At 43.0% G+C, this 24,638-nt stretch overlaps 1 protein-coding gene across 4 annotated transcripts in view; it reads right to left on the bottom strand.

Moving 5' to 3' along the window:
- Nucleotides 1-775: 775 nt before the first annotated feature.
- HSPBAP1 (HSPB1 associated protein 1) overlaps nt 776-24,638 on the bottom strand; it is a 39,291-nt gene continuing 15,428 nt past the window's right edge. For 3 of the 4 annotated variants that reach the window (XM_075829042.1, XM_075829044.1, XM_075829043.1), the window contains exons 4-8: nt 21,109-21,245; nt 19,532-19,703; nt 12,822-12,905; nt 2,309-2,419; nt 776-1,446 (exon numbers count right to left, since the gene is read on the bottom strand). In XM_075829042.1, coding sequence (XP_075685157.1) covers nt 1,066-1,446; nt 2,309-2,419; nt 12,822-12,905; nt 19,532-19,703; nt 21,109-21,245 — 885 coding nt within the window. In that variant the 3' untranslated portion in view covers nt 776-1,065. Of the gene's footprint in view, nt 1,447-2,308; nt 2,420-4,314; nt 4,674-12,821; nt 12,906-19,531; nt 19,704-21,108; nt 21,246-24,638 lie in introns of those variants that run through there. The other variant, XM_075829045.1, reaches the window with a different exon arrangement.

Below are 24,638 nucleotides of genomic sequence, written 5' to 3'. Positions count from 1 at the left end.
GTTTGTGGCACTATGTACAAGGGGGGTTTGTGGCACTATGTACAAGGGGGGTTTGTGGCACTATGTACAAGGGGGCTTATGTGGCACTATGTACAAGGGGCAGTATGTGCCACTATGTACAAGGGGTGGGTATGTGGCACTATGTACAAGGGGGCGTATGTGGCACTATCTACAAGGGGGGTATGTGGCACTAAGTACAAGGGGGTATGTGGCACTATGTACAAGGGGGGTATGTGGCACTATGTACAAGGGGGGTATGTGGCACTATGTACAAGGGGGGTATGTGGCACTATGTACAAGGGGGGTATGTGGCACTATGTACAAGGGGGCTTATGTGGCACTATGTACAAGGGGGTAGGACAGATTAATGGTATTTATTGCTCCCTGTTATCAGCCATGTAAATGAAGCCCGACTAATTATAAATGAAAAGTTCTACAAATTTCTAATGTACTTATTTCAGTGCCTCACCATCTTCAAGCTATTTGCTTGCCGTCAATGAATGAGAGCACTCGTTTACATTCAGAGGCAGCAAACCCATGTGGGCTCCTAGTCCTACTCACAGCTGAGAAGTGGTTACAATGTATCAGTCTAGGCAATGTTCTGTGGATTCCAGACTGATACATTGTAGCAAACTACCAGAGAGATTTGTGCAGCTGCTGCTGATGTGTTTGGCTCACAGAGCATTGTCTAGATCGATACAGTTGTTTCCACTTCTCAGCTGAGAGCAGCACTATGTATGTACTGACAGCAATCAGAGATCTTGAAAACAGTGAGTAATTGAAACACAAAATTTATTACAAAATGATAGAACTTTGATTTATTTATACTGGAGATCCCCTCTAAGCCTGAGGACCAGCTAACTGCAGGACAGGTATATACAATCTATTGCTTCCTGTTATCAGCCATTTTAGGCTGGGGAGAGGATAAGTGTGGGACAGATTGATGCTATCTATTGCTCCCTGTTATCAGGCATTTCAGGCAGCAGTATGACCGATATCAGTCGCTCCTGCACTTTTATAAACGGCGCACTTTGTGGCCCATTAACCCCGAGTTTCATTTTATAGTTAACTCTTTCCTAACCTTCTGTTAACCAAAAGCTGAGTCACTACGTGGACAACCTGCGGGTTCAGCAGACAGTCCAGCAGCTCGTCGCTGGTTATGGCGCCCGTTCCACCATCTTTGATCTGTTTTTCCGCTGATCTCGGACCTGCTGTCTCTATTCTTCTAGAGTCCTCATTAGTTAATGAAGGTAAAACAGGGACAAGGAAGGGACTGAACCGAGTGCTGTCCCGGGACCGGTCGTCAGCCTCCTGATTCGTCTCCTTCCTCCTCTTCATTATCGGTTCGTCTTGGTCACTGACGTTTTCCTCCATCTTGTGCTCCGCGAAGGCAGAAACCGCCATATTTAAATATTGCAGGTTTGTTTCGTGAGTCGTCGCCCCGTCCTGCGCACAAGGAGAGAGTACAGGTCACCAAATGGTTAATGATCGTCAGACTTTGCTGACCGCATATTATTCCGGAAAAACTGCCGAGACGGCGTTCCTGCAACTTTTCACATTTCTATTTCTATTTCTCCGGAGTTCAGTCAGCAGATTCCGACCTTCAGAGGAACAATCACATTTCTCTCTCCTTCTCCGCTAAATTCGACGTAAGCAAAACCGTCCCGAGACTTTGTGCGTTTTACATCTTGTGAGATACGACGGGGGTCAAACCTAAAATGGCCACAAAATCTGATAATCTGGCACTTGTTTGCGATAGTGAACCAATCGTGAGGCTCCTCTGATTAACATAGCAATACGGTAAAATTTCGGATGATCAAATATTCTGGATTATTGGTCGGACAAAGGAGAGAAAACCTTCTGGAGCCCAAAATACGGGGTTAATACTAAATCTGTTTCCATCACGGAGTTTCCTGATTGGTTCCCTCATCTGAGACTTCTAAGATCTTCATCTCGCCTGGATCGGGAAAAAACTGCCGGATTATCAGGTTTCTGGATTATTGGATACAAGGAATTTTGCTCTGTTGGAGTAACTTTTATATCTATCGAGTGTTTCTGAACTTTGATGATTTAACATTTATCTGTTCCTGGTAACGCCAAATTAAATATATTTTACTGCACATCTGACATATCACATAAACCCGTCAGGGGGTGACATCAGCTGAGACAGACTGGTTACTAAGGATGAGCTGCCCATAGCAACCAGACTGTCAGTTAAGATTTAAAGCAGAATGAAATCCAGGTAGTCTTATAGAGACACATCATTGATACAAAGTGTCTGCGAGGACCCCCCCCCCCCCGGACTCACCTCGGTGGGGTTTAGCCAATCCTCTGAGCTCTCTGACCCATCCGCAGATTTAAAGGCACACACCACCATCCTGGTTATGGCCTCCTCCACCCGAGCCTCATGATCAGAGTCCTGCACATCACAAAATATATATTTCCTATATTAATATGGAGGAAAACAAAAGTCCACGGTCACAGATCTCCAGATGCCGGACCCCGCGGGACGCACGCGGCGGAGACCATTAACATCCCCTCAAAATGTTAGAAAACTTCATAACAAACTGGGTGACAACCAACATGCCCGCTCCTCCCGGGGGGGTCTCCAGCGTTCTCACAGCTCGTGATATCCTGCGTGGCACATTTACTGCATCTGTCCCACGTTTCTTATTACAGGACCCGGCAGAGGGGAAGGGTCCGGGGATTGCTGGGGGCCAAGACTAGACCCTCACTGATGGTTACATGACCCCGTACCACGACAGGGTCCAGAGGATCGGGGTCACATTGTAAAGACATGAGACCCCGGACAAGTTCTCCGATCTGTGGGATTAATGCTCAGGAAGTCATAATTCTTCATATTTACCCCTCAGCCTCATCTTATTAATCGCAGCTCCTGGATCCTCCGCTACACTCAATAACCCTCCACCTGATATCCACAATATGGAAAACAGTCACCGGGCATTAACCCCTTCCTCGCCGAATCCTGTTATATAAGATTGAGAAGCCTGAGCAGAGTCCTTGCTGCCGCCGGCGGTGTAGGGGTTGAGGCGCGATCCCCGGGCTGCGCGGGTAAAGAAAGGTCACGGAAATGTAATCCTTTTTTATTGTCAGGGAATTAAACCAGCGAATAATGTTCTGCGAGGACGAGACGAACACGGAAAACTCATTAAGAAAATTCCCATTATTCTTCCTTCTCTTACACCCCGAACCCGACTGCAGCCTCATATACGAAGTGACGAGAGCGACACAGCAAACACACACACATGTAGCAGAGTGGAGTGCGGCACAACTCCTAGTAATATCATCATATGTCATCCGCGAGGTGTAGTACCTAGCATTACCAATAGTGATCGCCGTGTTATCTGTGGTGTTACATAGGACTGCAGGTGACATCTACTACATTATCTGTATTCAGAGAGTTATCACTGTGTTATCTGTGGTGTTACATAGGACTGCAGGTGACATCTACTACATTATCTGTACTCAGAGTTATCACTGTGTTATCTGTGGTGTTACATAGGACTGCAGGTAACATCTACTACATTATCTGTACTCAGAGAGTTATCACTGTGTTATCTGTGGTGTTACATAGGACTGCAGGTACCACTACTATATTATCTGTACTCAGAGCTATCACTGTGTTATCTGTGGTGTTACATAGGACTGCAGGTAACATCTACTACATTATCTGTACTCAGAGAGTTATCACCGTGTTATCTGTGGTGTTACATAGGACTGCAGGTAACACGACTACATTATCTGTACTCAGAGAGTTATCACGGTGTTATCTGTGGTGTTACATAGGACTGCAGGTAACACTACTACATTATCTGTACTCAGAGAGTTATCACTGTGTTATCTGTGGTGTTACATAGGACTGCAGGTAACACTACTACATTATCTGTAATCAGAGAGTTATCACTGTGTGATAGCCTAACCCCGGACGAAGGCAATCGCCGAAACGCGCGTCGGGTCAGGACGTTTCATCCCTGTTTCCATCATGTCCACTGGTATGTAGTGTTATCTTTTCTGTCCTGTGTAGCAAACATAGCTTCATTATGTTCATCATTTATGGTCATCTTCTGATCTCAAGCACATTCTGGCACTACTTGGTGCACATTACATTGGTAACTAGTTGTAATTATTATTGATGGTATATACGTATTTTGTAATTACCACAGCTATCGGCATCTGCTTTTTACCTCTCTGCGATTTGTGCTGTTGTCATCTGATGTACCTTGATTATATCCGTGCTGTTTTCCATTAGACACGGCTCTTTATATGATTACATGCATTTACTCCTATTTTGCTATTACACAATACGTGGACACAATATCCATACCTGGCATGTTTGACTGATCAGACGTCCTTTTTTACTGTGTGACTCATCCCCTATTTCCATTTTTATCTGTCTCATGTTTTTATTCCAATAAAGAATCATTTGTATTTTTCTCTACATTTGTGCTGTAGTCGATCATATTTTCTTGGGTTGGTTTTCTGTCAATTTCTGATCGACGCACCAAGTATATCTTGGTTACTTCGTAGGATTCAATATATAGTGCATCTATTATGGCCAGTAATGTTGTCTCATAGTTCATTTTGTTGATACTTTCTAGCACTATTTTCCATTGCATCCTATGTGTTGGTATTTTATCGGTCTTGTACATTATCTGTAATCAGAGAGTTATCACTGTGTTATATGTGGTGTTACATAGGACTGCAGGTAACATCTACTACATTATCTGTAATCAGAGTTATCACTGTGTTATCTGTGGTGTTACATAGGACTGCAGGTAACACTACTACATTATCTGTACTCAGGGAGTTATCACTGTGTGTTATCTGTGGTGTTACATAGGACTGCAGGTAACATATACTACATTATCTGTAATCAGAGTTATCACTGTGTTATCTGTGGTGTTACATAGGACTGCAGGTAATATCTACTACATTATCTGTACTCAGAGAGTTATCACTGTGTTATCTGTGGTGTTACATAGGACTGCAGGTAACATATACTACATTATCTGTAATCAGAGTTATCACTGTATTATCTGTGGTGTTACATAGGACTGCAGGTAATATCTACTACATTATCTGTACTCAGAGAGTTATCACTGTGTTATCTGTGGTGTTACATAGGACTGCAGGTAACACTACTACATTATCTGTACTGAGAGTTATCCCTGTGTTATCTGTGGTGTTATATAGGACTGCAGGTAACATATACTACATTATCTGTAATCAGAGTTATCACTGTGTTATCTGTGGTGTTACATAGGACTGCAGGTAACACTACTACATTATCTGTAATCAGAGAGTTATCACTGTGTTATCTGTGGTGTTACATAGGACTGCAGGTAACATCTACTACATTATCTGTAATCAGAGTTATCACTGTGTTATCTGTGGTGTTACATAGGACTGCAGGTAACATCTACTACATTATCTGTAATCAGAGTTATCACTGTGTTATCTGTGGTGTTACATAGGACTGCAGGTAACATATACTACATTATCTGTAATCAGAGTTATCACTGTATTATCTGTGGTGTTACATAGGACTGCAGGTAACATCTACTACATTATCTGTACTCAGAGAGTTATCACTGTGTTATCTGTGGTGTTACATAGGACTGCAGGTAACATATACTACATTATCTGTAATCAGAGTTATCACTGTATTATCTGTGGTGTTACATAGGACTGCAGGTAACATCTACTACATTATCTGTACTCAGAGAGTTATCACTGTGTTATCTGTGGTGTTACATAGGACTGCAGGTAACATCTACTACATTATCTGTACTCAGAGTTATCACTGTGTTATCTGTGGTGTTACATAGGACTGCAGGTAACATCTACTACATTATCTGTACTTAGAGAGTTATCACTGAGTTATCTGTGGTGTTACATAGGACTGCATGTACACTCGGGGTGGGCACAGACAGCAGCGGTAGGGGTGTCAGCTGGACATGACTGGCTATAGAGGTGTGTATTGTATGTTTGGGACGTTTATATCCATCGCTTTCTTAGATCTTTCCGTTGCTCGTTTGCCGCAGAATCATTACGCCGCGGTCAGGAGTTATAATTGGCTCCATTATCTGATGTTACATTTTTAATAAGTGAACTGTGAGCAGCCGACACAAAGAGACGTAAAACATGCGGCGGATGATGAACGGGACAATCTGAATTTCATTATATCCAAACGGAATAAATCTGACGCCAAATTATTTCTGTTTTATATAGACTGCAGCTGGAGAGCGTCCAGGGAACACTACCGGCTACAGAACTACACTGCCCATCATCTCTGGCTCATCCGCTGCTCTGTATCAGACTGTGCAGGAGCAGAGGATCATGGGATTGTCACTGGACAGTTCTCATGCGTCAAATCTGCTATATTCAAATAATATGAAAATGTAATGTTTCCTGATAAACTAGCCAGAAGGTGGCGCTGCACTGTTGCTGCTTATCGCTTATAACCATAAACAGGTTCTGCTACACTAACAGTGACAGCCCGAGTGTCCCCACAACAGAGACAGCCCCAGTGTCCCCATAACAGTGACAACCACACCCTCTGTAATAATATAAAACAAAAGTGCCAGAAACCGTATCAAGTGTCTCATAACAGCTGCCACACTGCTCTACTTCAATGACAGCCCCCATTATTCTGCCCGTACTATAAACCTTCAATAGGAAACCAGCAGAATTGTGACTGCAGCTCTGGATGTGACTGGAGTATAAGACATGATGTAACAGTAGAATTGTAACTGCAGCTCTGAATGTGACTGGAATAAAAGACATGGTGTAACAGTAGAATTGTGAATGCAGCTCTGGATGTGATTGGAGTATAAGACATAGAGTAACAGTAGAATTGTGACTGCAGCTCTGGATGTGATTGGAGTATAAGACATAGAGTAACAGTAGAATTGTGACTGCAGCTCTGGATGTGACTGGAATAAAAGACATGATGTAACAGTAGAATTGTGACTGCAGCTCTGGATGTGACTGGAATAAAATACATGATGTAACAGTAGAATTGTGACTGCAGCTCTGGATGTGATTGCAGTATAAGACATAGAGTAACAGTAGAATTGTGACTGCAGCTCTGGATGTGATTGGAGTATAAGACATAGAGTAACAGTAGAATTGTGACTGCAGCTCTGGATGTGACTGGAGTATAAGACATGATGTAACAGTAGAATTGTAACTGCAGCTCTGAATGTGACTGGAATAAAAGACATGATGTAACAGTAGAATTGTGAATGCAGCCCTGGATGTGATTGGAGTATAAGACATAGAGTAACAGTAGAATGGTCACTGCAGCTCTGGATGTGATTGGAGTATAAGACATAGAGTAACAGTAGAATTGTGACTGCAGCTCTGGATGTGATTGGAGTATAAGACATAGAGTAACAGTAGAATTGTGACTGCAGTTCTGGATGTGATTGGAGTATAAGACAGAGTAACAGTAGCATTGTGACTGCAGCTCTGGATGTGATTGGAGTATAAGACAGAGTAACAGTAGAATTGTGACTGCAGCTCTGGATGTGATTGGAGTATAAGACATAGAGTAACAGTAGAATTCTGACTGCAGCTCTGGATGTGATTGGAGTAGAAGACATAGAGTAACAGTAGAATTGTGACTGCAGCTCTGGAGTTCGTGCTGAACATTATATGCACATGTAACCTGTGACACGTAGGGGCTGCTGTTGATCAGTGGCGTTTTCCTGAAGCAGTTGCGATTCTCGTTATGGTAAGTGAGCGTGGAATGGCGGATACACACGACCGGAATACTGAACACATTTCTATCTGCCGCTTATTGATCGCTGCTGGAGGGACTGCGCCGGTGTGTGACGTTTATATTAGAGCAGGGATGACTTTATTACTTGTATATAAATAGTTACTGCCTTGTGCTCCAGAAAATGAATTTCTCTTTACTTGTATTGATTGTGGTAAGATAAGCGGCAGCGGCGGCGCAGAGGTCTTCTCTCAGGCAACCTCAAGTGACCGCGGCAATATCCTTATAAACCTTACATGAGGCTGCATAACACAGCACACAACCTGGAGCAGAGCAATGATGGATTGTACGGTACTGGTAATGTCATCGTGTACTATTAGTCACCAGTGATGTCATCATATATCATAGCGGAGTAGTGATGTAATCCAATATTATCAGGGAGCAGTGATATCATGTGGTATGTGCAAGCAATTATATCATCATATACTATCAGTGACCAGTGATGTCATCATATATTATCAGTGACCAGTGATGTCATCATATATTATCAGTGACCAGTGATGTCATCATATATTATCAGTGACCAGTGATGTCATCATATATTATCAGTGACCAGTGATGTCATCATATATTATCAGTGAAGAGTGATGTCACCATGCATTATGTGCAATGATGTCATCATATCTTATCAATGACCATATATTATTAGTGAGATGTGATATCATCGTATATTATCAGTGACCAGTGATGTCATCATATATTCTCAGTGACCAGTGATGTCATCATATATTATCAGTGACCAGTGATGTCATCATATATTATCAGTGACCAGTGATGTCATCATATATTATCAGTGAGCAGAGATATCATGTGTTATGTGCAAGCAATTATATCATCATATACTTTCAGTGACCAGTGATCATAAATTATGAGCAGTGATGTCATCTTATATTATTGGTGAGATGTTGTGTCACCCTGTATTAGCAGTGAGCTATGATGTCGTCATATATTATTCATATATTATCAGTGATATCATCATCTATTATAACACAATCATGGTTATAATAAAACAAATAATAGCAGCGAACTGTCCCTAGTGGAGCAAAATATAGAGCGGGCACCTTCCATTCTGACAAATTGTAGGAAAGAGGAATTCAGACCATTCAGCGTTCCACGAGTTCTCTACACTGGAGCGGACCCTCCGCACCATCTATGATCCATTTCCCCGCTGTGTATATGAGGTTCTATTGTCTCACCTCTATCCATAGTGTGCGCCATTGAGTTACATAAGGTTGAGGAATTCAATACATTTCCTTTCGGCTGTTTAACTCAACTGGGGACAGTTCGCTGCTATTGGATATTTATTTATTCTTCAATTTGTATCATGAGAGATGATGACATCCTGATAATATATGAGGACGTCACTGCTCATTGATAATATATGATGACATCACTACTCACTGATAATATAGGAGGATATCACTACTCACTGATAATATAGGAGGATATCACTACTCACTGATAATATATGAGGACGTCACTGCTCATAATTTATGACATCATTGCCTACGGATAATGCATGATGACATCACTACTCACTGATAATATAGGAGGATATCACTACTCACTGATAATATATGATGAGATCAGTACTCACTGATAATATATGATGAGATCACTACTCACTGATAATATATGATGACATCACTACTCACTGATAATATATGATGACATCACTACTCACTGATAATATATGATGACATCACTACTCACTGATAATATCACTACTCACTGATAATATATGATGATATCACTACTCACTGATAATATATGATGACATCACTACTCACTGATAATATATGATGACATCACTACTCACTGATAATATCACTACTCACTGATAATATATGATGATATCACTACTCACTGATAATATATGATGACATCACTACTCACTGATAATATATGATGATATCACTACTCACTGATAATATAACTACTCACTAATAATATATGATGATATCACTACTCACTGATAATATAACTACTCACTGATAAAATATGATGACATCACTACTCACTGATAATATATGATGACATCACTACTCACTGATAATATATGATGACATCACTACTCACTGATAATATATGATGACATCACTACTCACTGATAATATATGATGAGATCAGTACTCACTGATAATATACGATGACATCACTACTCACTGATAATATACGATGACATCACTACTCACTGATAATATATTATGACATCACTACTCACTGATAATATATGATGACATCACTACTCACTGATAATATATGATGACATCACTACGCACTGATAATATATGATGATATCACTACTCACTGATAATATATGATGATATCACTACTCACTGATAATATATGATGACATCACTACTCACTGATAATATATGATGACATCACTACTCACTGATAATATATGATGATATCACTACTCACTAATAATATATGATGATATCACTACTCACTGATAATATATGATGACATCACTACTCACTGATAATATATGATGATATCACTACTCACTGATAATATATGATGACATCACTACTCACTGATAATATATGATGACATCACTACTCACTGATAATATATGATGATATCACTACTCACTAATAATATATGATGATATCACTACTCACTGATAATATATGATGACATCACTACTCACTGATAATATATGATGATATCACTACTCACTGATAATATATGATGACATCACTACTCACTGATAATATATGATGACATCACTACTCACTGATAATATATGATGATATCACTACTCACTAATAATATATGATGATATCACTACTCACTGATAATATATGATGACATCACTACTCACTGATAATATATGATGATATCACTACTCACGGATAATATATGATGACATCACTACTCACTGATAATATATGATGATATCACTACTCACTGATAATATAACTACTCACTAATAATATATGATGATATCACTACTCACTGATAATATAACTACTCACTGATAAAATATGATGACATCACTACTCACTGATAATATATGATGACATCACTACTCACTGATAATATATGATGACATCACTACTCACTGATAATATATGATGACATCACTACTCACTGATAATATATGATGACATCACTACTCACTGATAATATATGATGACATCACTACTCACTGATAATATACGATGATATCACTACTCACTGATAATATATTATGACATCACTACTCACTGATAATATATGATGATATCACTACTCACTGATAATATATGATGACATCACTACGCACTGATAATATATGATGACATCACTACGCACTGATAATATATGATGATATCACTACTCACTGATAATATATGATGATATCACTACTCACTGATAATATATGATGACATCACTACTCACTGATAATATATGATGATATCACTACTCACTAATAATATATGATGATATCACTACTCACTGATAATATATGATGACATCACTACTCACTGATAATATATGATGATATCACTACTCACTGATAATATATGATGACATCACTACTCACTGATAATATATGATGACATCACTACTCACTGATAATATATGATGATATCACTACTCACTAATAATATATGATGATATCACTACTCACTGATAATATATGATGACATCACTACTCACTGATAATATATGATGATATCACTACTCACTGATAATATATGATGACATCACTACTCACTGATAATATATGATGACATCACTACTCACTGATAATATATGATGATATCACTACTCACTAATAATATATGATGATATCACTACTCACTGATAATATATGATGACATCACTACTCACTGATAATATATGATGATATCACTACTCACGGATAATATATGATGACATCACTACTCACTGATAATATATGATGATATCACTACTCACTGATAATATAACTACTCACTAATAATATATGATGATATCACTACTCACTGATAATATAACTACTCACTGATAAAATATGATGACATCACTACTCACTGATAATATATGATGACATCACTACTCACTGATAATATATGATGACATCACTACTCACTGATAATATATGATGACATCACTACTCACTGATAATATATGATGACATCACTACTCACTGATAATATATGATGACATCACTACTCACTGATAATATACGATGATATCACTACTCACTGATAATATATGATGACATCACTACTCACTGATAATATATGATGACATCACTACTCACTGATAATATATGATGACATCACTACTCACTGATAATATATGATGACATCACTACGCACTGATAATATATGATGACATCACTACTCACTGATAATATATGATGATATCACTACTCACGGATAATATATGATGATATCACTACTCACTGATAATATATGATGACATCACTACTCACTGATAATATATGATGACATCACTACTCACTGATAATATATGATGATATCACTACTCACTGATAATATATGATGACATCACTACTCACTGATAATATATGATGACATCACTACTCACGGATAATACATGATGACATTTTCATTGTTATAATGATGTCACAAGGTCCCGATTATGATCAGTGACATCAGAATTGATTATACAGTTATTATTTAGAGCTGCAGGCTCATCGACTGCGGATACCTAATATATACACAAACAGAACGTTTATTTCTAGAAAGATTGTCTGAGACGCCATTTAGTCACAGGGGTATGTTGCTAGCCTGGCGATAATTGTACAGGAAGAATTGAGTTATGGCAAAATAACCCCCACTGCCCCCCTGATGGGGCCTCCGGGTCCAATCACACACCAGGATGTGAGAGATGGCGGCAGCGCGGTTTCTCGTACTGAACATTTTGCCATCTACAAATCATCAGTCACATTGTAACGAAAACCATGGATGGTGAACTGCCCCCGAGTCATGCATTATAGCATATATAATGTACAGTACGCGATATACAATCCCATATAAAGCAGACATTGCAGGAACCCCCCCCACTTTACCAGCTCGAGCCAGGAGTTGACACTAACGGTGACGTCATCCACAGATTCCACGTAATGCCACCAGCGCCGCGGGACAACAAGCACCTGCAGAGGAACATGAGAGAAGACACTAAATACAGATATCATATAAAAAAAGTAATGGAGTCTCCTCTTCAGTCACGTTCTTGGAAGCTCTATACAACATCTGTTCCTGATAAAGCTGGGTGACAGGCAATATGGCCGCCATTACAGCTCTTTCAGGGCCTGTCACCCAGATTTTCCAAATTTCTAAATGGCAACTCTGCCCAGTTCTGAAGGGACATTGGAGCGGAAATTTATCGCTGCAGAACTAGTCCGTTTTGTCATTCAGGACTCTGGGAAAGCTGAGTGCCAATACATTTTGGGGCTGTTTAAGTCGTCACCCAACTTTCCCACCAACAGTACTACAAGCACAGCATCATTTCTTTTGTTTGCGTTGCTTCGTAAATAATAGTCGCCTGTACCAGGACAAGCTCAGTCGTCTTCTCTAATGTGTAATCAGGCAGGAAAGCCCCCGTCATACTCAGCGCTGCGCTCCAGCGCCGCGGGGTCCGTTCTACAGAGGGGATTAGAGAGGAGGGTTTTTTCAACCCTCTAAAAGTCACCACCCCCAGATGACGGCGACAAAGAAATCCACGGACAATACGAACTGATTTCCCGGCGCCGCTCATGATGGAGAAAGTGAGAAAATGATACAGCATTAAAAATAATGAAGTTTTGGCGCCCTCAGCCACGGCGGGAATTCTCGAAGTATTAAACGTTCGTCGTTGCTGGAGCAGCGGTCAAGTGTCTCGGACAAAAAGCGATATCTGAAAGTCGGCAGCGCACAGACGACCGGTCGTTCAGCCGACTCTCCCAAGGATAAAGCAGACGGGATCACCTACTATAGCGCTCTATGCGCACACACGCGGGTTTATCCGAAAAGAATCCAATACAAAAAATGCGGAACCTCATATTCAGGCGCCAAAAGACGCCCAGTGCCAATTAGGGTATGTTCACACGGCAGCCTCCGTTACGGCTGAAATTACGGAGCTGTTTTCAGGAGAAAACAGCTCCGTAATTTCAGCCGTAATGGCATGTTGAGGCGCTTTTTCACTGCGTCAATTACGGACATAAATGGAGCTGTTTTTCCATGGAGTCAATTGAAAACGGCTCCATTTAACGTCTGAAGAAGTGACAGGCACTTCTTTGACGCGGGCGTCTTGTTTACGCCCCGCCTTTTGACAGCGGGGCGTAAAAAAAATGACCGTCGGAACAGAACATCGTAAGACCCATTCTAATGAATGGGCAGATGTTTGCCGACGCTATCGAGCCGCATTTTCGGACGTAAATCGAGGCGGAAAACGCCCGAATTACGTCCGTAAATAAGCCGTGTGAACATACACTTAGGTCTAAAGGCAGCTGTAGCAAGAAAAGGGTTAATTCTGGAAGAGGAGGAGTCCCGGCATAATTGGCGCAGATTTACAATGTGATAGTAAACAGACGCGGTCAGCCTCCCCACCGCAGCGCTCGTCTTCAGATGACATTCTACCGGCAGCGGAGGATGGCGGTGTGCGCGGTTTGTTCTTTGCGTTATGGACAATTCTGCTGCTTCGCAGGTGGTGAGAACTCGAAGACATCGCTACTTTCTGACCAGGAAAAGAGCGCCGTTATCCACCGGTCACATTTCGGCACTAAAGCCGATCCTGCAGCTCTGCGCGACGCTTACTGAGAAGAGCTGAAGAACGGCCAGGACCTGCGGATACACATCAGGGATCCATCCAGGCTGCAACTTTCTTAAAGACTTTGTGTTTTAATGTCTCAGTTTTCAAAACCTCTGCTTGCTGTCAGTGAAAGCAAAAAGTTACACTTCTCACAGCTGATGGTTTGTTACAATTGTATCCAGTCTAGATAATCCTCTGTGAGCTAAACACATCTGCAGCACAAATCTCTCTCCTGACCGTATAGTTTGTTACAATGTATCAGTGCTGGTAAAATGTATCAGTCTGGAGTCCAGTCTCTTTACCTCACAGAGCATTCTAAACACTGGATTCAATTGTAACAAACCTTCAGTTCTAAAAGGTATAAGGCCTCAAGCACACATCCGTTGCTATTTGAACGGCTGCAAATCATGGATTTCCGTGTGCTCTCCGTTATTTTAACGGACCAAATGATTAGAAAGGCCGAGACTGATTCGCGAAAACCGGACAGGAGTAGGATCTGTTTTATTTTTCTCGGAACAGACGCACGGAACCGTTCAAATAACAGGAGTGTGTGTGGCCCCATAGAAATGAATGGGTCAGGGTGCTATCTGTTAAAAAACCAGATAGCCCCCTGCAGCATTTCAGTGACGTGGGCTCGAGGCCTGAGATCTGTACAAGTTTCAAAGCTGAGCGGTCGCCTCCCCGGACACGTCTGTTTCAGTCCATAATTGTATCCCCCCAAATATAACAGTTCTGGAGCTTCTTTTCTTAGGAATTTGAATTGTACCGTTCCTCTGTTATTCCTCCCAGAAATATATGACAACAGTGTGTTACTATTCCCCTTGTCAAGGGGCGTGTCACAGTCTGAGACTGCGAGAGCTGATTGGATAGTGTCATACTGTGTAGGGACTCACCCCCAACTGGTAACACCCGGTTGTTAATTTAGTCATACATTTCCAGGAGGGATAAAATAGTAACTGCACAATGTACACTACCGTTCAAAAGTTTAGGGTCACTTAGAAATTTCCTTATTTTTGCAAGAAAAGCCGTTTTATTCAATGAAGATAACATGAAATGAATCAGAAATCCACTCTATACATTGTTAATGTGTAAATGACTATTCTAGCTGCAAACGTCTGGTTTTTAATGCAATATCTACATAGGTGTATAGAGACCCATTTCCAGCAACCATCACTCCAGTGTTCTAATGGTACATTGTGTTTGCTGACTGTGTTAGAAGGCGAATGGATGATTAGAAAACACTTGAAAACCCTTGTGCAATTATGTTAGCACCGCTGTAAACAGTTTTGCTGTTTAGAGGAGCTATAAAACTGACCTTCCTTTGAGCTAGTTGATAATCTGGAGCATTACATTTGTGGGTTCGATTAAACTCTCAAAATGGCTAGAAAAAGAGAGCTTTCATGTGAAACTCGACAGTCTATTCTTGTTCTTAGCAATGAAGGCTATTCCATGCGAGAAATTGCCAAGAAACTGAAGATTTCCTACAACGGTGTGTACTACTCCCTTCAGAGGACAGCACAAACAGGCTCTGACCAGAGTAGAAAGAGAAGTGGGAGGCCCCGCTGCACAACTGAGCAACAAGACAAGTACATTAGAGTCTCTAGTTTGAGAAATAGACGCCTCACAGGTCCTCAACTGGCAGCTTCATTAAATAGTACCCGCAAAACGGCAGTGTCAACGTCTACAGTGAAGAGGCGACTCCGGGATGCTGGCCTTCAGGGCAGAGTGGCAAAGAAAAAGCCATATCTGAGACTGGCTAATAAAAGGAAAAGATTAATATGGGTAAAAGCTCAGACATTGGACAGAGGAAGATTGGAAAAAAGTGTTATGGACGGACGAATGGAAGTTTGAGGTGTTTGGATCACACAGAAGAACATTTGTGAGACGCAGAACAACTGAAAAGATGCTGGAAGAGCGCCTGACGCCATCTGTCAAGCATGGTGGAGGTCATGTGATGGTCTGGGGTAAAGTGGGAGATTTGTACAAGGTAAAAGGGATTGTGAATAAGGAAGGCGATCACTCCGCAACGCCATGCCATACCCTGTGGACAGCGCTTGATTGGAGCCAATTTCATCCTACAACAGGACAATGACCCAAAGCACCTCCAAATGATGCCAGAACTATTTAGGGAAGAAGCCGGCAGCCGGTATTCTATCTGTAATGGAGTGGCCAGCGCAGTCACCAGATCTCAACCCCATAGAGCTGTTGTGGGAGGAGCTTGACCGTATGGTACGCAAGAAGTGCCCATCAAGCCAATCCAACTTGTGGGAGGGGCTTCTGGAAGCACGGGGGGGGGGTGAAATGTCTCCCGATGACCTCAGCAAATTAACCGCTCGAATGCCAAAGGTCTGCAATGCTGGAATTGCTGCAAATGGAGCGACCAAAGCAAAGTCTGAAGGAGAAAATCATTATTTCTAACCTTGTCAATGTCTGGACTGTATTTTCTAGTCATTTTGCAACTCATTTGATAAATATAAGTGCGAGTTTTCATGGAAAACACAAAATTGTCTGGGTGACCCCAAACTTTTGAACGGTAGTGTAGTGTCTTAACAAACTATGCTCCAGAATTGTTATTTTGTGGAGAACACAACTATTTACTAAAACAGACATGTCAAGAGGGGTGACACAATGTTTCAATTCAGTGACAGCAAGCAAGAGGTCTTCAAAATGGCGAGAGATTCAAACACAAAGTCTATTAGGAATTTGCAGAACTTTCCCGGCCCTTTAACACAATGAAATGATCCATCCTAACAATGTTATAAATTCCGTACAGACTTATCCTGAGAATCCCGAGCGTTACGTGCGGCGTGTGATCACATAATCCACGATCAACAGTCTAAACCTTGCTCAAAAATTCTAACGTATCTAACCTAAGTATCTCAAGTCATTGTATCCCCTTGTTTATCGGGCTCTATATGGCCCTCGTCCTCTGACCCCGAAGGTGCTGGGGCTTATTTAGGAGGAGACCCCACAGCAGATTTCCGATAGGTGCACAGATAATATCAGCTTTGGTTTCCGAAAAAGTAAAATGATACAAATTTCACTTGTGTGAATTCATCCTTTGTGGGTGCCTTCCCGGAAGTGGTGGCCCTGGTATGGAAAAAGGGGAACCTAGTGAATGAGATGGACCGCCATAGTCAGGTAGTGGGGGATGGGTGGTAGAGAGAAGTCTACAATGCAGAATAAATGATGATGATGATGATGATGATGATAATAAAGTGCATCCTGTGTGGCCACAAAGTGCCAAAAAAGAAAATCTGCTGTAATTCTCAGACTGACCAGCAGGTGTCTCTCTTAACATGTTGCTGTCACACCCTCCGCTGGTGAGAACGTGGCAGAAAGTGGCAGAGAATGAAGTCACTTTCCTGAATATTTCCAAGGGAGACGTTCTGCGTCCGTCGCTGTGCTCGTTACTTTACACAATGTCAGAATTATCTTGAATAAATGTAGCTCCGCGCGGAAATGGCGCAATGCAGACTCCGCCAGTGATGAAAAGTCCCTGACACGATATAGGACACCTGATCTATGAGAATGTTGAAGGACAATGCATGTTCTGGAGGATCCGGGAGCCCTGCGCTTTTCAGTTGGTGCCGTGTGAGGCTCCATTTTCCCAGCAGCCTCTCTGCAGAGGAGAAGAGGTCTCGTCGTGCTCCCCCCACAGCAATAACTGATCTGAGACCTTAAATAATATAGTTATTGGTTTGTTTGGAGCCTTTAAATAAGAGGCTTGTCCAGTTTAGTTTCTGATGGCGTATGCGGCCTCCTTACCTAATAAAGTCCAAAATTCTGCCCTTATTAATTTCTTAATAGAACTTTATAATGGCCAGAGCTGTTTTCTGATACAGAGCTCCAAATCCCCTGCATAGTCATTCTGTCAGCCACCACTAGGGGAGCCTAATTTCAGATTTTTTTATGGAGTTCAGTGTAAAACATAGTATACAGTGAGCTCCCCCTAGTGGTAACTGCCGGCTGATAGAATTTTATCATTTAATGTTATAATTGTGCAGGGGATTTGGAGTTCTATATAAGAAAAACTGCTCTGACTCGTATAAAGATATAATGTACATATAACCAGCACAGAATGTTAAACTTCAAACGACATGGATTTAAATGATGGAACTAGAAATAGAACACAATGTAGGGAGTAAAAGTAAATCAGGTTAAATACAATGCCTTAAAGTTGCATGAGGACGCAAAATCCCTTTATAATGTGGAGTTACTTATAAAGGGCAGATATTTGCTCCGCAGCACTCGCTGATCTCTCTGCTGCTCCTCGCCACTCGCTGAACTCTCTGCTGCTCCGCGCCGCTCGCTGAACTCTCTGCTGCTCCTCGCCACTCGCTGAACTCTCTGCTGCTCCTCGCCACTCGCTGATCTCTCTGTTGCTCTGCGCCACTCGCTGAACTCTCTGCTGCTCTGCGCCACTCGCTGAACTCTCTGCTGCTCCGCGGCCCTCGCTGAACTCTCTGCTGCTCCGCGGCGCTCGCTGAACTCTCTGCTGCTCCGCGGCGCTCGCTGAACTCCCTGTTGCTCCGCGGCTCTCGCTGAACTTTCTGTTGCTCTGCGGCACTCGCTGATCTCTATGTTGCTCTGCGGCACTCGCTGATCTCTATGTTGCTCCGCGGCACTCGCTGATCTCTCTGTTGCTCCGCGCCACTCGCTGATCGCTCTGTTGCTCCGCGCCACTCGCTGATCTCTCTGTTGCTCCGCGCCACTCGCTGATCGCTCTGTTGCTCCGCGCCACTCGCTGATCTCTCTGTTGCTCTGCGGCACTCGCTGATCTCTATGTTGCTCTGCGGCACTCGCTGATCTCTATGTTGCTCTGCGGCACTCGCTGATCTCTCTGTTGCTCTGCGGCACTCGCTGATCTCTATGTTGCTCTGCGGCACTCGCTGATATCTCTGTTGCTCTGCGGCACTCGCTGATCTCTCTGTTGCTCTGCGATACTCATGTACATGTCTAGTGATTCCTCGCGGCTCTGCTGCATACCTGGCCTGGATCTAAGGTGACCACATGTGGACGAGCCTTTGAAAATGCAGGATAATGCTGCTGGTCAGGGTTCACCACATTAACCTTGCTGAAAATGCTGGACTCCTCGTATGGGATTCGGGTGGGGTACAGATACGTTGTGTCTTCAGGGGGAAATAGGTGCCACTTCTTCCTGAAAACAAAATATGACCTGAATTATTACACAAAGAAGTGAAATCTGTCATAAAAACAAAGATCTGATGGATGCTTTGGAAGATTTATAAAAGTGTCTGTATTAGAGAGCATCATTGAGCATGTCCCTAGCAGCACAGAGTATTTCAGGAGAAGAACGTGCTGATCTTGTGGGAGGTGACACAGAGTTGCATAGCGGAAGGAGCAGAGTTCCCTGCAGCACAGAGTATTTCAGGAAGTAGCTGCAGTGGTCACTTCTCCATTATAATCCGGCATCAGTCTCCTCTACAGGCTTTATGCCGCTTTTCTCTGATCGAACCGTTCTCCATTAGTATTCACATGTAAATTGTTGTGCAGCGCGCAGTCCGGGGTACGAGGCTTTTTTGCATCAATAAATGGTGTATTAAATAATCATAAAAGGGCTAAGCGTGCGGCGCGGCCTGACCCCCTCGAGCTAGCACAGCGGACGGGGCAGCGCAGAGACAGGAGAGGCGATCGGTAATGTTCAATATTCAACCATTAGACCCCATGTCAGGACTGATAGCGGCACTGCTGGAGAGCCAGGAATTTAACCCTTCTAGAACCAGAATCATCCGCTGGATGAAACAAACACGTGAGGACCAAATAAGCAGCTGGACACTTGGGGACTGGAACAGGGGCAAAGTGTAGAACTAGTGACATCATCACAACCACACGATGACATCATAAAATGTAAGGTGATAGCAAATGAAGCTGCTAAGTGTCAAAATCTAGAGTCTTCTGGCCTCTGCCAGCTTCAGCACTTAAAGAGGCTCTGTCACCAGATTTTGCAACCCCTATCTGCTATTGCCTGTGATCGGCGCTGCAATGTAGATAAGAGTAACGTTTTTATTTTAAAAAAACGAGCATTTTTGGCCAAGTTATGACCATTTTTGTAGTTATGCAAATGAGGCTCATCCAGTATTATATAAATAAAGCTGAAAGGAGAATCCATAGTCTGAAAATCACTTATTACTAAAATCACATTTTATGTAACACATAAAGGCTGAGAATGCCGGTAATGCTCAAGATCCCCGCTTACTGTCAATAAATGGAAACATCTTTGTGTACATCCAGAGGCTGAAAACATGACCTGACCAAATACTTCTCACGGCTGAAGGTTTGCTACAATTGTATCTAATCTAGACAAACGTATGGATATAAACCAACATGTTCCCATTCACTGACCACAAGCAGAAATCGTCAAATAGTGAGGAATTGAAACACAAAGCATGTTAGCAAGTTGCAGAACTGATTAACTTTTATTTATATAAAACTGGACGAGCCCTTTAAGAGCCCCCTTAACTGCAGGGCCCCGTGGTGTGGCCCATCATCATCTGATCACAGGGTCTGAGCGGCGGCATTGATCTGAGCGGTTTCCATGTTACCTGCCCTGCACTTGTAGCACCAGGTTGCAGCCGTATGAATCAATGTGACACGGGGTGTTCGCTCCTCGACTTCCGACCCACAAAGTGCTGTCTCGGCCGTCTCTTCCTGGGAAGCCGAAATCAGCCCAAGACACGTCCTACAGCAGCAACAGAGAGGAGGAGGAGGAAATGATAGAAGATTATAATAAAAATGGCAATTAAAGATTAAATCCACCAAGTAACCCCCACCCCCCAATATTCCACTACAGAAAGTATAAACACCCACGCCTTGGGGGACGCCGACAGAGAGACTGAGATAAGGAGACGGTGTGTGAGTGGGAGACACTAAATGTTCGGTTGGCGAGGTATGAGAAGATCAAGGAGAGGGTCAAGTCTGTGATACCAAGAAATTAGAGAATTGGTAACAGAAAGGAGTGGTCGATATGGTGGTGAATGGTAGAAGAGCGTCAGAAAGTGTGCGAAACGCAAGAGATTTAAGGTTCTACGAAGTTGTGCTCGTTCCTGGACGGGATGGGGGAGGGGGGTTAAAGAGAGAACCCTATTCCCCAATACTTGATGCAGGAGGTGCACACCCCACCCCCAGTCCTGCAGGTGCCGATTTTCATGGGGTATAATTTTCCGTACACCGCAGTTGACCATCGCTCGAAGATTTGTCCAGAATACCAGACATTACGGTCGTCCTGAAGAACAGCAGGAATCTCATGGAGTGTAAAGTAATGACACGGGAAAAGATGGATTGTAGGAAAGCTGGGCGACATCTTCTGAGGGGGCTGTAACGGCAGCCATATTTGTTCTCACCCAGCTTTCCCAGTGACGGATAAAACTAAGCTGAGCAGAATTATTAACAACAGGACAGAAGAGGACGACTTACGGATTTCTCCTCACAGAGATATTTTATATCCTTATATTTTAGAGGAAGACGCTCTTCGGGGGGGGGGACGGGACAAAGGCTGTGGGGTCGGTGTATGCCTCTACAACCTGCGGGGGTCCGGGGTTATATTTAATAAAACCTGTTGGGGTCCGAGGATGTACTCGTCCTTCTCAATGAATTAGAAGATCATCGAAAAGTTAATTTATTTCAGTAATTCAATTCAAAAAGTCTCTCTCATATTCTATAGGTTCATTACACACAGAGGGATCTATAATCAGCAGGTTTTTGCTTTTAATGTCGATGATTATGGGAACAGTTACTGAAAACCCCAAATTTTGTGTCTCAGAAAATAAGAATATTGGGTGTTACTTGCAGATTGTCGCCTCCCGGTGTGACCCTCTAATCAGCGAATCAGCACAAAACACCCGCACAGGTTTCCTAAGTCTTTACAATGACGGGTCTGCTGCTCGGTGTCCAGATGAAAGTCAATTTTGCATTTCATTGGGAAATCCTGGTCCCGGAGTCTGGAGGAAGAGTTGAGAGGCATCAATCCAAGTGTCCTGCGCTCCGGTGTGAAGTTTCCACAGTCAGTGATGGTTTGGAGGTCGTGTCATCTGCTGGTCACCGTGTTATATCAGGTCCAGGGTCAGCGCAGCGTCTAGCAGGACATTCCCAGCACTTCCTGCTCCCCTCTGCTGACAGCTTTATGGAGACGCTGATTTCATTTTCCAGGAGGACTCGGCACCTGCCCACACTGCCAAAAGTGCCAACACCTGGTGTAATAACCTCAGTATCACTGCGCCTGATTGGCCAGCAAACTCGCCAACCTAAACCCCATAAAGAATCTATAGGGTATTGTCAAGAGGAAGATGAGACCCCAGACCCAACAATGCAGACGAGCTGAAGGCCGATATCAAAGCAACCGGAGCTTCCATAACCCCTCAGCAGTGCCACAGGCTGATCACCTCCATGCCACGCCGCATTGATACCACCTCAGCAGTGCCACAGGCTGATCGCCTCCATGCCACGCCGCATTGATAACACCTCAGCAGTGACACAGGCTGATCACCTCCATGCCACGCAGCATTGATAACACCTCAGTAGTGCCACAGGCTGATCACCTCCATGCCACGCCGCATTGATAACACCTCAGCAGTGCCACAGGCTGATCGCCTCCATGCCGCCCCGCATTGATAACACCTCAGCAGTGCCACAGGCTGATCGCCTCCATGCCACGCCGCATTGATAACATCTCAGCAGTGAGACAGGCTGATCGCCTCCATGCCACGCCGCATTGATAACACCTCAGCAGTGCCACAGGCTGATCACCTCCATGCCACGCCGCATTGATATAACACCTCAGCAGTGCCACAGGCTGATCGCCTCCATGCCACGCCGCATTGATAACCCCTCAGCAGTGCCACAGGCTGATCGCCTCCATGCCACGCCACATTGATACCACCTCAGCAGTGCCACAGGCTGATCACCTCCATGCCACGCTGCATTGATAACCCCTCAGCAGTGCCACAGGCTGATCACCTCCATGCCACGCCGCATTGATAACCCCTCAGCAGTGCCACAGGCTGATCACCTCCATGCCACGCCGCATTGATGCAGTAATTCATGCAGAGTCGGAGCCCCGGCCAAGTATTGAGGGCAGAGACTGGACAGACTTCTCAGTAGGACGACATTTCCATATAAAAATCATTTTTGATATTGGGCTTATATAATATTCTCATTTTCTGAGACACTAAATTTTGGGTTTTCAGTAACTGTTCCCATAATCATCAACTTTAACAGAAAAAACAGCTGGAAATAGACCCCTCTGTGTGATGAATCTATAGAATATACGAGACACTTTATGAATTACTGAAATAAATGAACTTGTGAAGGACCTGTGTATAATATAACCTGTGGGGGTCTGTGGTTATACATAATATAATCTGCAGGGGTCCGGGGCTGTGTATAATATAACCTGTGGGGGTCTGTGGTTATACATAATATAATCTGCAGGCGTCCGGGGCTGTATATAATATAATCTGCAGGGGTCCGGGGTTGTATATAATGTAACCTGTTCACACTGAGTTTTTTTGCGCTGATTTTGATGCGGAAACCGCGTCAGAATCAACGCCAAAAAAAGGCTGAAATCTCCCCCAATTGATTTCAATGGGAGGCAGAGGCGGAACAGTAGTAAAATAAATGAATGAAAACAGAAAAGCACCTCGTGCTTTTCTGTTTGTAAACATAAAACCAGAGTGTCATCGTGATGGCGACTGCGCGAAAATCACCCAGCCACGCACCATATGCTGATGCCACACGGACCTTTTGCGCACACAAAACCTACACGTTCATGTGAATAAGGCCTTATTGTGATAATTGTGATCGTTGCACAGGCTGCATTTTCCTCGAATCTTTGGAGAGAATTGCATCATGTCCGTGTTTAGCAGAGCTGCAGTAGTCGTGTCTTTCCTTCACATGAAGATCTGTTGCCGCATCCAGTTTCAGCGACACAACGGACACGGTCGCCGCCGCAGCCGCCTCTATCTCTCCCTGATCACGTCCTTCTGCTTATTTTAATTAAAAAGCGAGATGTTGGAATGGATGATAATAACATAATGGACTGCAAACAACATTAAGGGATCTCTGGCGGCACAAGACG

The sequence above is a fragment of the Rhinoderma darwinii genome, chromosome 6 (assembly GCF_050947455.1).
Source record: "Rhinoderma darwinii isolate aRhiDar2 chromosome 6, aRhiDar2.hap1, whole genome shotgun sequence".
Classification (NCBI taxonomy): Eukaryota; Metazoa; Chordata; class Amphibia; order Anura; family Rhinodermatidae; genus Rhinoderma; species Rhinoderma darwinii.
This window is presented reverse-complemented; position numbering and strand designations above follow the sequence as displayed.